At 37.4% G+C, this 16,320-nt stretch overlaps 1 protein-coding gene across 2 annotated transcripts in view; it reads right to left on the bottom strand.

The window, feature by feature from the left end:
- Window positions 1–16,320, bottom strand: part of GLRA2 (glycine receptor, alpha 2) — a 210,184-nt gene that overhangs the window by 108,623 nt on the left and 85,241 nt on the right. For both annotated transcript variants that reach the window (XM_012649801.1, XM_012649802.1), the window contains exon 7: window positions 15,854–16,071. In XM_012649801.1, the coding sequence (XP_012505255.1) occupies window positions 15,854–16,071 (218 nt within the window). The remainder of the gene's footprint in view (window positions 1–15,853; window positions 16,072–16,320) is intronic.

Genomic DNA, 16,320 nt, shown 5'->3' with positions numbered 1-16,320 from the left:
GTTTAGGATTGCTTCGCTTTTCTGTTTCCAGTTTCTTGAGACAATTCAGATTGTCTCAAGATCGTGGAATTGTGATCTTTCAATAGCAGATTTTTTTCATTGAAAATAGTATAAATGTGAAGACAATGGAGAAACATCTTTAAAGTACTGATTGGAAAAAAATGTCAATCTAGTGTTTAATAACCAATAAAAATATTTTTCCAAAACAAATGTGAAATAAAAGGCTTTTCAGACATACAAAAGCTGAAATGACTCATCACTAGCAGACTTGTACTATAAGAAATGTTAAAAGAAGTCCCATGGGCTAAGTAAGTAAATAGAAAAGATATCAGATGGAATTATGTATCTCCCCAAGGAATGAAGTATATTGGAAATGGTAACTACACAGGTGAATGAATATACAAGATATTTTTCAAATTATTAGAATAATTTAGAAGATAACTGTTTAGACAAAAATAATAACAATGAATTTGGGGGTTTATGATATATAGAAATAAAGTATATGACAACAATTGCACAAAAGCTGGGGGAGAAGAAATGGAAGTTTGCTTTGTAGGGCTCATACTATGTGAGAAGGAATTTAATATTAGTTGAAAGTAGACTGTGATAAGTTAAAGAGATATACTATAAGCCCTAAAGCAATCACAAAAATAACACAAAAAGTTATGGATAATAAGCCAACAAAGGATAGTTATAATAATAAAAATATACAAAAGAAGGTAGGAAAAGGGGGAAAAGCTTACAAAGAACAGATAGGACAAATAAAAGACAAATAGAAAAAACGGTAGATTTAAACCTAACCACATCAATAATCACATTAAATGTAAATGGTAAACATCTCAATTAAAAAACCCCTGGGTGGGCTCATAGTCATGAACCTATAGGTTGGTGATGTCACAAAGGAGGGGCTACAGTTACTGTTTCCTGTGGATGCAAACCATAGGCAATAAACACTCCCCCTACTGCTCTGGTTCATATGAGTACTACTCAATCCACTGCCTTCAAACAGTAGCCCTGAATGGCGATGTATGCTTCAGTATCGATGACACTACTCTTTAATATGTAAGCTATAAATCAGTGCTTCTTGTGCTCCTAGTACTTTGTAGAGGAGGCTTTCCATTGTTTCTCACAGCCTCGCTTCCCTACTACTCATGTCTGAGTTACACCAAGTAACTCGCTTAAATCATCTATTCCTTCCAACCCTGAGGTATTGTCCTTAAGTCAAGCCTATGGGTCCTCCTTTTTTCTTCCCTTAGGATGTGTTTTCCTTCAGTAGTTGACTTTGGCTCTATTTCTGTCTCCACCCATTCCTTACATACAATCAATTACTATGTCCCATTAATTTTGCCTTTAAAATTTATCACAAATCCATCCATTTTACTTCATTTCCACAGCCAATACTTTATCCAAGCTGCCTGTCCCTTGTTATTGTTGTAGTTCCCAAACTAGTCTCCCTACATCCACCCTATCCCTTCTCAAATCTTCCTCTACAAAGTGGTCAGCATGGTCCTTTCAAATAAATAAATTGGATTATGTTATGTCCCTATGATGAGAAAACTCAAATTTCCTATGGAGACCTACAGGTCCTGTGTGACTTAGGTGCCTTTGTGTTTGCCACTTGCCCTTTTGTCCTCTACATTCCGGTCACATTGTCTTTCTTTCTAATTCCCTGAACTATCATTCCAACATCAAATCCTCCAGACCAGTTTCCTTTTCTGGGAGCCTGCTCTGCCACCTTTACCTACGTGCCTCTTACTCATCCTTCAAGTCCCATTCAGACTTCACTACCTTGGGAAAACTGGACAAGCACAGGTTTCCTTATTACATGCTCCCATGGCACCCAGAGTTAACTTCTTAATAAGCATTATCTGTTAATTCATGCTTAAATATTTGTCTCTCCAATGGGACATGAACTCTTTGAGGGTTATTTGACTCACTTCTGTATGCCCAGTGCAAAGCACCATGCCTGGCTCTAGAAGAAGTTTAGCATAGTAGTTCATTAAGTCTAAGATGCCAGCGATTATAAGGTGCACCATTATTTTATATACCACTAAGAAAAACACCTTTAATTAAATTCTAATTTGCCTTTAATTTTAAGATGCAACCCAATCTCAGAGATGTGAAAATATGAAAAATTGTGTCTAGAATCCAGGATATACCATAAATATTAAGTAAACTGAATAAATAAGTAAATGAGTCATCTTTGTCCTCACCTAAATAGTCATCTCAACAGGGCCAACAAGTAATCCCCAACATGCCTTGACATTAGTACATCCTGCAATGATGTTATAGCCTAGGCTGTCAAACCAGGATCCCCCCACTATATTTGAAAGTTTAGAGCATTGTGTGTATGACAATTACCTAATTCTTGCTTGTGGAAATTATATTTGACTAATCCTATAACCCATATTATTTCCATATTTGCAGAGTATACTTTCTATGGAGTCCCACAGAAAGAGAAATCCATGCATATGATTTAGAACCAATAAAATTTATGGGTAAAGGGTAATGGTCTTCCTTATGAGCCAATTACAAAATGGTAATTCCCTTTTTAAGGACTCTTGTAGTCAGGGTTACATAGGGCAAGAAAATATTATTACGTTCCAATTTCTGTTTAATGTCTTATAGCTACCTTCAGGTTCTCTCTAATGATAGAGAGCTGTTAATAACCCTTACTGTAAGAAAGGGTTGTTCAGGAAGTGAGCAAGAAATATCAGTGGAAAGCTAAAGGGTGGGACTGTTCCAGCAAGAATTCAGAACTGGATGGAGGGTTCATTATGATTGCTTGAAATTGTGAACCATAATTTAAGAATACGGAAAGAATCTCTAGGTTGCCAAATCCTTCCAGTCCCATCAGTCGACCTTTAAGTATATAAACTGGCATGAAGGACATCCATTTTAAAGGTTGAAGGGACATTTGTGACTATAAAATGAGGAGAGTAGCATAGTAAAAAAGGAATGGGGTTTAGGGTCCAATTAAGTTTGAATTCTGGCTTTGGTACTTACTATTAATAGTTGTATAACCTTGAGACTCAATTTACTTATCTAGAAAATGGGACCAATAATATCTATCTCTTGGGTCAAGAAGATTAAATAATATATGAACATAAAGCACTTAGAAATAGGTCTGGCACCTAGAGTCAATAAATATCAGCTTTTATTATTTTTATTCTGAAAAATGAGGAGGAGGAAACTGCCTAAAGTGTGTGTATTCTCTACTTTTATTCACTATTGGTGCAATCTGTTTTAACTTCTTTATTGGAATATTGAAAAGTACCCAGATCACAAGTGTATAGTTCAATGAATTGCCACAAAATGAACATGCCTATATAACCACCTCTCAGGTCAAGAAACAACACTACATACCCCACCAAACCTAACCTCTCATGGTCCCTCCCAATCACTACCTTCTTTACTTCTAAAATCCAACCATAATTCTGGTTTGAGCACCATAGATTAATTTTGCCTGCTCCTTTTTTAAAACTTTGTGAGCATAAAATTATACAGTGCATATTCTTTTGTTATTGGTACCTTTCCCTCAACACTAGATTTGAGAGATTCATTTCTGTTGTTATGTGTGACTGAAGTTCCTCCATTTTTATTTCCATCTAGTATTTCATTGTATGAGTAGGCCATGATCTACTTAACCATTTTATTGTTCATGATCATTCAATCTGTTTTCCTCCAGCCTTTTAGTTGCCACTAAATGATAATTAATGCCTTATACCTGGTTGGACTCTTAACACAAGCACACATGTTGTGAATTGATGAAAATGATAGTTAAAATGGCTATGGTTGATAGAGGCAATGAATAGCAACTGGGTTAAGTTAGAAAGTCTGCTGAAGGGAATGTTTGTCAATAAATTGAGAGTGTATAGTAGAAGCCTCAGCAGCCATTACAAGGTATTTTTAATATGAAAAAAAAAGGGCAATCAGGCAAGCATTGTCTTTTCATCAAAATGATGAACAAAGATGTGAACTGCATATAATATACAGTGAATACAATATGCACAGCCAAAAGGCTTGGGGATTTCAGAGTCTAGAAAATAACTTATTTCACGGTCAAGAGCTTCCACCTGTAATTAGCATGGTATGGATAATGTGATGGAACTTAAAATTCTTAGTTCCTTTGAGAGGATTTCAACTGACTAGTGGTTTGAATTTTGGTTCTTCACTTGCTAGAAACACAACTGTGGGCAAATTGCTTAATCTATTTATTTTTCAGTTTCCCTACCTATAAATTGGTGATGTAAAATAGTACTTACCTCATATATTTGCTATGAGATAATCTATCTAAAGAGTTTAGCACAGTGAAAGGCGTGTAGAAGGAGCTCAGTAATTGTTAACTGTGAAAGGTGGTATGGCATAGTGATTCATCACACCAACTTGGAGCCAGACTGTCTAGGTTTAAGATCTAACTCTAGTTCAAGGTCTAACTCTGTATGACTTTGAGCAAGTTACTTTATCCCTTTGTTCCTTTGTATCCTCATCTATAAACTGGGGATAATAATAGTACCTACTTTATAGTGTTGATGTGAAGTTTAAATGAATATATATCCTGGCACATGGTGAGCACAGTGAACGACAAAATTTAGAGCCACAGTTCTTAGCCCTGGGTACACATTAGAATCACCTGGGCAGCTTTAAAAAATGCTGATGCCTGGATCCTACCCCCAGATAGTTTGATTTAATTTGTCTGTGGTAGGGTCTAGGAACACTTTAAAATCTCAGCTGTTCTAATGTGCAGCAAAGGTTGTGATCCCTGTTTTAGAGACTCTTCCTTATCAAGCCAATTAAACTCCAACACTAATTTTTACTGTGATCACAGAGAGTTAGGAACTATTGAACACTGTCCCCTTATAGTACTTCAACAATAACTACTGAGGGCCTCTTCTATGTAAATCAAATGAGTCACACAGAGTTGAACAAAACATGGCTTTCTCCATGAGGAGTTTACAGTGCAATGTATTAGAGCAAGTAACATGGGCCCTGATCACTAAGCCACATGTCAGAATGCAATGATTGAGATAAAACACAAAGTGCCATGGAGGCAAGGAAGATAGAGAGGCTATTCACACTTTGGTGATCCATGAGGACTTCACATACATAAGAAGTAGGTGAATCTTGAAAAATGGAAAGGAATTAACCTTCAATATCATCAGTTTTCTCATCTATAACAGGATCACTGAAGCCACATCTTCTGTTAACAATCCAAAAGTCCAATATTTTACAAGAGCAGTTCATGTGTGATTAGGAAAATATTTTGAGATTCCAGTTTTTTTAAGGTGTTGTCACTTTTGGAAAGCCAACTGGAGTTTCCCTCTCCTTTTTTGGTGAGGGACGGAAAGTGGTTTGCTTTAGGCATATCAAGTAGTTTGTTTCAGATTGGAGCTCATGGCCTCTTAAGTCCTAGATGGAGTCCAAAGCAATCCTCAGGTTCAAATGCACAGATAGCCTTTAATGATACATTAAGATCTAAGGAAAACAAAAACCCACTCAGTTTTTGCTAGGTAAAGAAAAGGGGACTAATTTTCTGGTTTTGGGGCTCCAGTGGAAGAGTATAGGGCTGCTCTTTTGGTCCAGAGCTGTTGTAGAGAGCCCAGATGAGAAGAATTCTGGACACCTTTATCAGAATTCAGAAAATAAGCTTGCATCCAAACAAATGAGAGAAGTGAGAAGGGACCACAGATGCTTGCGTCAACACACTGAGAAACTTCCAAATCAGTTGTGACAGTGCTGAGGAAGCAAAACTGAGATTAAAAATAGCCTATCTCAAGGCCCTCTTACCTAAACCACTATTTTATTTTATAATTATTTATTTGGTTAGATTATACAAAATGTATATCAAAGAAAAATAAATATAACACTACTTGATACTATCAATCAGAGAAGTGAAACTTTATAAAAATGTTACTATATTAGAATAAAATACTGTACTACACAGCCAGGATTATCTGTAGGAAAGAATGGCCAGTTAAGTAAAGATGGGCCCCTGGCCAGGTGGATTCCCTTTTATTTGTTCCATATCCTAGGGAAAAGTTGGACAACTAGTTTTCAATGACTAGACTCTAGAGATGTATATATGCATTCATTCAATCAATCAGCAAACATTTATTAAATGTATACAACGGGCTAGATGCTATTATAGGGAGCAAGCCAGATAAAGATTCTTAGCTCCATGGAGCTTATAGTCAAACTAAGGGAGACAGACAATAAGCAAATATAATCCATAACAGAGTTTGATATAAATCATAGTGTTGCTATAAGACAATAAAGTGTTGTGAGGAAACAAAAAGAATTAGAAAGTTGAGTTGGGTTAGGGTGTTGATGAGGGCCTGAGTAGGAGTGGTAATGGCCAGAATAGGCTTTGTTGAGAAGGTGAGATTTGAATAAAGATTTGGAGAAGGTGGAGAAGTCAGTCATGTGACTATCTGGGGGCAGGGCATTCCAGTCACAGAGAATAAGCCATTGAAATGGCCCAGAGCATGTGCCTAGCATATTTGGGAAACAGCAAGGACAGTGTGCCTGGACCAGTGATCTAGGGGGTGGGTTAATGGGATATGAGGTCAAGAGGAAATGGGGTATAAATTATGAATGACACTGTTCACCGTGGTGAGGGCACTGGCTTTTGCCCTGAGTGGGATGGGGAGCTGTGGGAAGACTTTCAACAGAGAGGTGGTAAACAGGATTTTTCTGGCTGTTGTGTTGAAAATAAAAGGTAGGGGGCAAAATGGAATTAGGAAAGCCATCCAAAGAGTGTTACAATAAGCAGATGTAGTAGCCAGAATTCTAAATCCCACCCTCTCCCAAGATTTCCAGTCCCAGCTATACATAGTCCTGTTATTCCATCACACACTAATCTAGGGACTGCTATGAAAGGGTTTTACAGATATAATTAAGGTCTCACATCAGTTGGCCTTAAAATATAGAGATTATTAGGTGGGCCTGATATAATTAATGAATGCTTTAAATATGGGTCTAGAGGAAGTCAGAGATTTGAAATATAAGAAGAAATTCATGCACTGCTGCTGACTTGAAGACGGAGGAGACCACATGGAAAGAAATGTGTATAGCCTCTAGGAACTAAGGGCAGCCCCTGGCTGACAGCCAGCAGCAAGGAAATGGGGACCTCAGCTCTACTGTTGCAAGGAGCTGAATTCTGCCAACAAGATTGATCTTGGAAGCAGATTTTTCTTCAGAATGTCCAGAGAATAACTCAGCTCAGCTGACACCTTGACTTAAGCCTTATAAGACCCTGAGCAGCAAACCCAGTCATGCTAAGCCTGACTTCTGATCTACGGAAATACGAGCTAAAAAATGGGTATTGTTTGTTATATAGCAATAGAAAATTACTACGTCAGCTGAGAGCTTACTAATATTTCCTACTATGCCATAAGATATCTATATTTATTTTAATTCGTAAGGACAATGCCCTTTAGATAAATGAATGCATTACATTGCATATACACAAACACATAATTTATCTGAAGAAATAAGCATATTTTGTGTAAGGATATGTACAGAAAAGGAAGCCTGCCCAATTGTTAGTGAGTGCTCAAATTGGTATGTTTATCACCAGCACCCTGCTGCTTTCTGGGCTGTGACAGATGTTTTATAAAGAGAGGCAGGCACTGAACAATTGCCTAATTGGGGCTTCTTCTTATGGAAAGCTATGAGGAAACTTTTCCAAAGTATGTGAGAAAGCTACCTGGAAGAGATGGGATTTTAAGAGTGGTTTGAAAATTAGAAAGAAGAGTATCACCAGACTAAACGTGTAGATTACAGACTTGTTCCATAGAAACTAAAGTTAATATCGGTGATTTCCTTACAAACAGAGTGGTGTTGGGGAATTTGTGTCCAAAGAAAAACTTCATCTATTTTCAAGAAAAGTTAGTTTGGGTACTGCTTCCTCAGGGCCCTTCTTGCAGGAAGTTTCAGACTGAGTCAAGGATCCTTTATGCAGCCACAACCTCTGTACCCAACTCCATCACTACTTGTATCAGTTAATTTTGTTGTGTAATGAACTAGCCCAAGATTTAATGGCTTAAAATAATATCCATTTATTTGTTCACAATTCTATGGGTTAACAATTTGTGCTGGGCTCAGCTGGGATGGACCATCTCTGCTCCACATGGTGGTGGCCAGGTATCCTCATGTGTTTGTTGTCCATTGGCAGTTGATGGTCTCAGCTGTCTAATGGTTGGCTGGCTGTCACCATGGTGATAAAGATAACTGGGCCATGTGCCTCTTATCATTCAACAAGCTAGCCTGGCCTTATTCACGTAGTGGTTGGTCATAGGATCTCAAGAGCAACAGGAGAGAGCTAGCTCCAATATGCAAGCATTTTTCAAGTCTTTTCTTACGTGACGTTTGCCATTGTCCCCTTGGCCAAAGCAAGCCGCATGGTTAAGTGTAGTCAGTGTAGGAGGAGGCTATTACCCAAGGGTGTAGATACAGGAAGAGGAATTATCACAGCCATTTTTATGAAAAATCTACCCCATTGTTCTTACTGCACTGAATTATAATCTATTTTATATATGTGTCAGTCTTCTTAAGAAGTTCTGTTTCTTTTTGTCTGTATTATGAACATGTAACACAGTGCCTGACACTGTGTTACATCCTCTACAATAGTTTATTTTTTTCTCACTGCGTGGTGTTTATAAGAAACAAAACCATTTGGGCTGTATAATCCAGAGTTACCCATTTTAGTGAAATTGAAAGAAAACAGTTCAAAATAATCCTGAACCTCAAAATTCCATCCCAAAAGACTTCTGAGCCTCAGTAGGACTTGAGCAGAAGCACAGCCTGGGTAGCTTCTCCCACTGTCAGTTTCCCTACAAAGGCTGCCAACAACATTCTTAAACTGAAGTGCCAATGGTGCTCCAGCTCTGTCCCTAGAGAATTCTCACACGTCATCTCTTTGCATATTTTTATCACACATTCACTACATCAATGACTCTTCAATTTGCTGTGGCTTGGAAAATGTCAGAAGAGAATGTTTATGAAGTCTCCCATGTATGCAGACATCTGGCTAAAGCAAGCAGGCCTAGAGATCAGTTTGCCAAAGCTTGGCTTTCTTACTTTTCAATCTTTTGTCCAAGAACTTCATAAAATCCTGATTATGTACAAAACAATATTGTTCCCAACCTTTTTCAGAAATACTAGTCTGACCTAGGAAAGTCATTCAAATTAGCTGGGGATGTACCTGATTCAAGGAGAATCATTTTTATTTTTTAGAGCTAAAGCAGATATCCAACAAATCCTTATTTTGAAACTCCTATAGGTATCAATCTTACTGCTTTCATAGTTCCTCTTAATACAGTCTGTAGTTAGAAGCATTCTGGTGGGGAATAAAGCAAGACGAAATGTGGCAGGACCATGGCCTCTTTTGTTTTAAATTCCAAGTGTGTCCTGGGTTTGGCAGCTGCTTGAAATGTTCCAGCTGGTCTTTGTTGACCAGATGGCTGAAAAGTAGGGAAATTTCCTTATATAGGAAATAGGGCATCCCAGTTAATAATGGCTAAACACAATGCCTCTGGATCCTCACTCCAAAGAGACAGTCATGGGCTTGTCAGAGTCACACCTTGTCATCCTAGCTGGCCCCTACCAGTGCTTCCTTTCACTTCTACAGTCTCTCAGCTGCAGCTACAAAGGAGGGCTCAAGACACTTAGGAATGGCTACAAATCATTCAGCTATAATAACAACCACGGAGTAAAGGAAATAATTGTTTAACCCCATTTGGCCATATGCAAAGCCTGCCTGATGTCTCAGCATTACATTCAATTCATCCTGATATTTTCCTGAGGGTTGGAAAGACAACAGTACACTCAGCCTTCAGTCTGCCACTAAGGGCTTTATGCTCCAAACAGTTACAAAAAAAAAAAAATCCCAAAACAGAAAAACAAAACATTGCCAGCAGAATAGCTTCTTGGAGGTTGCAGAGGCATATATTTAAAAACTAATTTTATAGCTTCAAAGGAGAAGGCACCTATGGAACAGATATCATGCTGGTATTTGATTTTCCTGTATTTTGAAAAGGGATTGAAGTTCTGAAGAACAAAAAACAAAAGCAAAAAACACAAAAAGCTTTGGTTGCAGGAAGGCAAGAAATTAACTTGGAATCAATAAACACAAGTTTCTTACTTGAAATGTGTTTAAAATTTGTGAAGCATGTTGGAAACCTGCCCAGATTGTCTTCTAGAAAACCTTATTTTATAAGTGTAGCCCAAATATTATGAGTAGAAGGTCCTTATTGCCTGGAATGCCCTTTACCTCCTACTCTACCTACTTAATATGCTTCATAGATTCAGCTCAGGCTCCCTCCTTCAGGCCATTTTCCTAACTCTGCTCCTTCTCTCCCTCCTTCCTTTGCTCCCTCCCTTTCACCTGCCCCTCCTCCTTCCCCCTCCATTTCTTCCTGCTCTACTTAATAAGTTAGGCATCCTACTTGATATGGCTTTACATTCCACATTGCTTAGTAATCACCAGTCCAAATGTCTGCCTCTGGTCTACAAGATTACAAGCCTCTGAGGGTAGGGACTGTGTTATATTTATCTTTGATCCCTAGCACAATGCATGGCACAGAGAAAACATTGAATAAATGTTAGTCGAATAAATGAATGGATGAGTGAATCATCAATCTAATTACTCTTGACTACAAATATTTTCAACACCATTCATTCACTGACTCTTTACTGAGCATCTACTGTAAACCAGGAGTTGTACTAAGTGGTGGGTATGTAAACATTTACAAAATCTATGAAGTCCTTGCCCTCATGGGATAACAGTCTAAAATTAAGAATGCTTATTTATAAGTACAATAATATGGGAACGGGATATTCTAGTTGCCTCAGAATTTCTACTGAAGTCCTACACCAAAGAGAGACTCTACACATATGCATGCAGGATGCAGGACTTTCTAGAAGAGAGTAAACGTTGTCTAGAGACCACTGTATCCAATGCCCTATATTATTATAGAAAACAGACATTTGAAAGGAATTAATTGAAGTAATGGAATTTGGAGATATTGACAGTGCTGTGGCATCCTCTCTACTCTCCTAAAGATGAGAGAAGGTGGTTCATTCCCAACCCCCACAAGAGAAGAGACTGGCATCTCCTCCACATAACATGTATTTGCTGAGCTGCTGAAATTCCAGCAAGTTGCTCCTGGATTAAAGAGTAAAATAGTTCTTAAGAGAACCTCTTATGCATCCTCAGTAGTTTGGTTTTTGTATGAAAATATAAATGCCAATGGCTGTTTCTTACCTGGATAAATTCTGAAGGCAATAGGTTAGCTGGAATACCCAAGATGGTGGGGTGAAAGCAGAAGGGTTAGCAGTTGGTTAAATTGTATTTCCACCATTTAGCAAGGCAATAATGCACAAGTTCTTAGTGGACCAAGTAAATGGTGTGGAAGATAGTCAAATGTGAACCATCTGGAAAACATGTTAACCAAGAGGGCTGTCTAACTCGAGTAAGGGGAGTAAGAAGTTGTATGGAATACGCTGCTAGGAGGTGATAGCTAAGAAAAGATTTTAAGACATCAGCCAGAGAATACATTATTCATCCAGAAATGGTATAGTATGTTGGATCCCCTGGAAACTCCAAAGAATTCAAGTTCAACTCATAAGAAATCCAGCACTTAGAGGCTTGCCATTAGAGAAGGCACCAATAGTTAGAATATAACAGTGTCGGTCACATGCAACTTTGATCCATCCTCTCCTTCACCCTCAGCCCTCAACAATGATAAAGTCAGCAACAGGAGTAGGAGGGAAATTGGAAACACAAGGAGGCACTGTGAAGGAACAGATAATTTGCTCCACCTCACCGCACATCTTCAAGACAAAAGTCAGGCCTGAGCTGGGGGCAAGGGAGGAAAAGAACTTTGAATTGTGTGTGAGACTGAAGTCTTGTTTTAGACTAGATGATTTCTTAAAAGTCTTATAAAAGTATTTGTCACCAATACTTTAATTGTCTATTAAATTATAAAATAAATGTTTGTGCCTTCTGGGTCTAACGGCATGGCATGTGGTGACTGAGAATCTATGGAATCCTCCTGATATGTCCTCCAGGGGCAAGGAGGACAGAGCCTAGTAAGGATGTTTAATGGCAGTGATTGGAGAAAAATAGAGACATCGCTTATTTAGACCCTCTAGAGCTTAACCCATCCAATAAACTGTCTATCTACGAAAAACATACACATGTGTTTACATGCATACATATATAGCTGTCCCTCAGTATCTGAGGGGAATTGGTTTCAGGACACTTGTGGGTACTAAAATCTGTGGATACTCAAGTCCCTTATATAAAATGATGGTCATATATAACCTAGGCACATCCTCCTCTATGCTTTAAGTCATCTCTAGATTACTTATACTACCTAACACAATGTAAATGCTATATAAATGGTTGTTACGTTGTATCATTTTTTATTTGTATTATTTTTGTTTTATTATTATTTTATTGTTTTTTTTAAATATTTTTATCCATGGTTGGTTGAATCTGTGGATGTAGAACCTGTGGATATGGAAGGCCAATTGTATACACATATGCGTATGCTAAGCTTTGGTTTATCTCATTAACAGGACTACTGTAACCAAATAATGGGCCATCCAAAGAACATGGCATATTCTATTAATAATGCCCTTTATGAGTCTTTAATATAACCTCCCATCTCATTGAGCAGTCTTTTTTACTATGTTATAGACAAGGAACACTAACGACAAAAATAACCAGAATGAGTTGCGTGCCTACCATGTACAAAAACTTGGCTAAACAATTTATATGGGTAGTGCCTCATCTCATCCTCATTTAATTTTTGAAAGGGGTAGATAATAATGTTCTCATTTTAGAAACTCTCAAACTTAGAAAGGCTGAATGAAATGAAAGCTTGAAGATTTAGATTCAGGCCTGCCTATATTTCAAAAAATATCTTTATTCATGTGTTCTTAACTTCCCAAAGTCTGCTTGAGAACTTCTGGAAAAGGGGACATAATCCTTTAGAAAAATTCTATTCTTTTATAGTATATGTCATATTATTATAAAATTCTTCTGTATATTAAAACTCTAGTATTTTTCAGTAAAACTTTTACCCATAGATTCTGCTTCAAGTCTATTTTATCTTCTACATGGTCTCATATGGGGAAACATGGCTGTTCATTAATTTATTTATATATTCAATGAGGATTCACTGATCATCTAGTCTAAGCCACATACTATTCTTGATTGTTGTAGTTAACACAGTGAACAAGATAAAATTCTTGCCTGCATGGAACATACATCCCATCAAGCATCTCATAGATCTTCCCCCACTCAGTCTAGTCATCCTCAGTTCCTTCTTTTTTCTTATTGCAAATGTAAAAATTTTTAAAAGCTATACATATGTTTTCTAGAACACAGTGAGATACAAACACTCATATACAAATGTATTTATAATGATCATACATATAAAAGCAAAAAAGAAAACCCTAAATAACCAAGAGGTAAAATAAATGGTGACTAATATAGCAGATAGACTATCATTAAGTCATTATGCTCAAAATAGATTTTTCATGTCATAGGAAATGACAGTCTAGAACTGTATAAAAGTTTGATCTCAATTTTCTGTGTGTGCATGTAAGTGAGTTTGCACACAAATGCACGTAGCAAAAAGAGTGGAAGGAAATACATCAGTGTCTTAAAAATAGTTACTTACTAGATGGTTAACATTAATGATTTCTGTGTTTTCTATCTTTTCTATAGCAAGCATGTTTTACTTTTAAAGTACAATGTGCATGTATACTCTATACAGCGCATTGCAGTACAACAGCAACAGTACAATCAGCATGGTAGAGCATCCGGTCAGGGATTGCAGTGTCTGTAAATTGAGTATTTATATATATGTATATGTTTAAGTAAGTGTATGATCAATTCTTTATTTTCCAAGACTCACTTTTTATCCCATTTTGGTTTCTGACTATCATTCATGTGAGTCACATCTCCTCATGGTCAGTTTAGAGCCAACCATGTTTAATAATAGCCTAAGAAAAGTGCATGTAGGAAGATAAACCTGCTAGTAGGTAAAAGGATAACCACTATGAGTTCAAAGCCAAGTATAAAATGATGTTTGATTATACACTCTTTTGGTTTATTTGAGTTCCTGATTGCTTCTACATACAAAGATTACTGATCACTGCCCATTTATTTAGCAATAGTTTTGACCGTTGATGCAGAATCATAACAGCTTCATAGAATGAATAACAAATTTATAAAAACTCAAGTTCCCATTTTGAAAACATATGACTACTCTTTTCATAGCAATGAGTGTTTGGAGGCTAAATGTCTTATATTTTGACATTATCTGCTCACAATTTGGCACCAGTATTTTAGCTGCCTATGAAATTATAGAATCTATGTTTGGGCATCCTGAGGTTTTATGGCATGGTAGGCAGTGATATCAATAACTAATAACTAATGAGAAATTAGCAAATTAACCTGTTTGGGAAGGGTACAAAGTGGATTAGAATTACTATTGGGTAAAACTGATCTGTGATTAAATAGCTGAAGAAAGCCATTAGTATTACTGACATCTGTATTCCAATATAAATGTGACATAGGTACATATACTATTTGTAATTCTAGAAGATAAAGTATCAGAGATGGCTCTATTTCTTCCTCTATTAACATACAAAACCTAATATTTATCTTTGGAGTCATGGGACTTAATAAGTTGTATAACTATTTCCCCAGTATCCAGCCCACCTCTATTATAGCCACAGACCTCCTGCACATGGCATAGGAGATAATGTGAAAGATGATCTAACATTTTTCATCATGCCAAATACCGTACAATCAAACAGAAGCTTAAGCCAGCAAAAATACAGGATTACATCTCAATTATTTTCTGGAACTGGGTTTTGGAGAGATGGCTCAACCAGTATGAAATGGTGTACACTGGATGCTAAATTGAACTCACATTCCTGGAAAATTGAAGCCAATGGCTCAATGTACTTAGTGAAAGGAGAAAGCACACGCAGGCACACTTGTGGGGTGCTGGGGTATTTCAGAAGCAGGACATTTATCATTACTTGCTTAAGCAATATTTACAAGTACAGAGGGCCTGTCTTACATAAAAATAGATTACACAGCCACTTATGGGTTATTATTTGAGGTGCTACAAAATGTCTATGTGTCCTTGATATCCACCCCACACTCGTCTGTCCCCCTGTCACAGTTCTTGGAATTTTCACCATCTTAGGTGACTCCACTGTTTCTTCTCTAGATAACTGTGTTACTAGAAAATAGTAGCATATCAACCATTAAAGAAAACTAAGGCATAGCAAAGATTCATGTATCTGATTTGCTGGAACCTAATGTTGTACATTAATTTCTTACATATATTCATTGATATGGCTTTTCTGTATAAATTTCCAGGAGCCTAATTCAAACTTCTATTACTGTAAATGACTTGACTGAGCATGTGAATTGCAGTAGCCTCACTAATAAATACTTGACAATACAGCATAAATTGCATCAATCTTACTCCAATTCCTGCAAGCTTCATGGCTCATAAACAACTGAGGTCAAAAAAAGCACTTAAGGGCTTCTTAGAATTCCTGAGCCATGGTTCTGCCTCCACTCATTCCTCTTCTCTCTAAATCCCCCAATTCCCCTTTTCCCTCAATTATATTGAGGGTTCCCCATGTCCACAGATCCCTGGTTCTCTCAAACTCAGCCTTTTGTTCTCTTATTACACTTGCATCTACAACAGTGCCGTAGGATGGCAAATGTTTCTGTCTTCACAGAATTCTCCAGCCCACAAGGTCTTTGGTGAACCTCTCAGGTCATCTCTTGTTAAGTGAGGAAATTTCTTACCTTTGGCAGAGATGCCCTGGAACCTGAACTCTGGGTAGTCATCGTTAAGACTGTAGTGATGCCCAGTGCAACCCTGGCAGGGGCTGCATCCATGTTTATCCAAAAGGAGACCCAGGACAAAATGACTATCAGCAGGCTGGGGATGTACATCTGGATCAAATAATATCCCATTTGACGTTCCAGGTGAAACTTGACCTCAATGCAGGTAAACTTTCCTGGAAGCAGGAAATGATCATTTAAAGTCCAATTTGAATTTGTCTTTCCAATTCCAGCATCCCACTTTATGTTTTTTTTAAGAGTATTACAGATGGATTTGGGAGATTGCACAAAATTCTCCCCCTACATAACCAATTCAACTCTTCTCCAACTCAACCAGTAATAGAAATAATTACTGTGAGATAATAGTGATAATAATAGTGTGAGAATATGTGATCTAAAGAGTCACTGGACCAAAACCATATGGCATA

Source organism: Propithecus coquereli, unplaced genomic scaffold (assembly GCF_000956105.1).
Source record: "Propithecus coquereli isolate 6110/MARCELLA unplaced genomic scaffold, Pcoq_1.0 Scaffold303, whole genome shotgun sequence".
NCBI lineage: Eukaryota > Metazoa > Chordata > Mammalia > Primates > Indriidae > Propithecus > Propithecus coquereli.
Note: the sequence above shows the minus strand (reverse complement) of the source record. Positions and strands in the feature narration are given on the sequence as shown.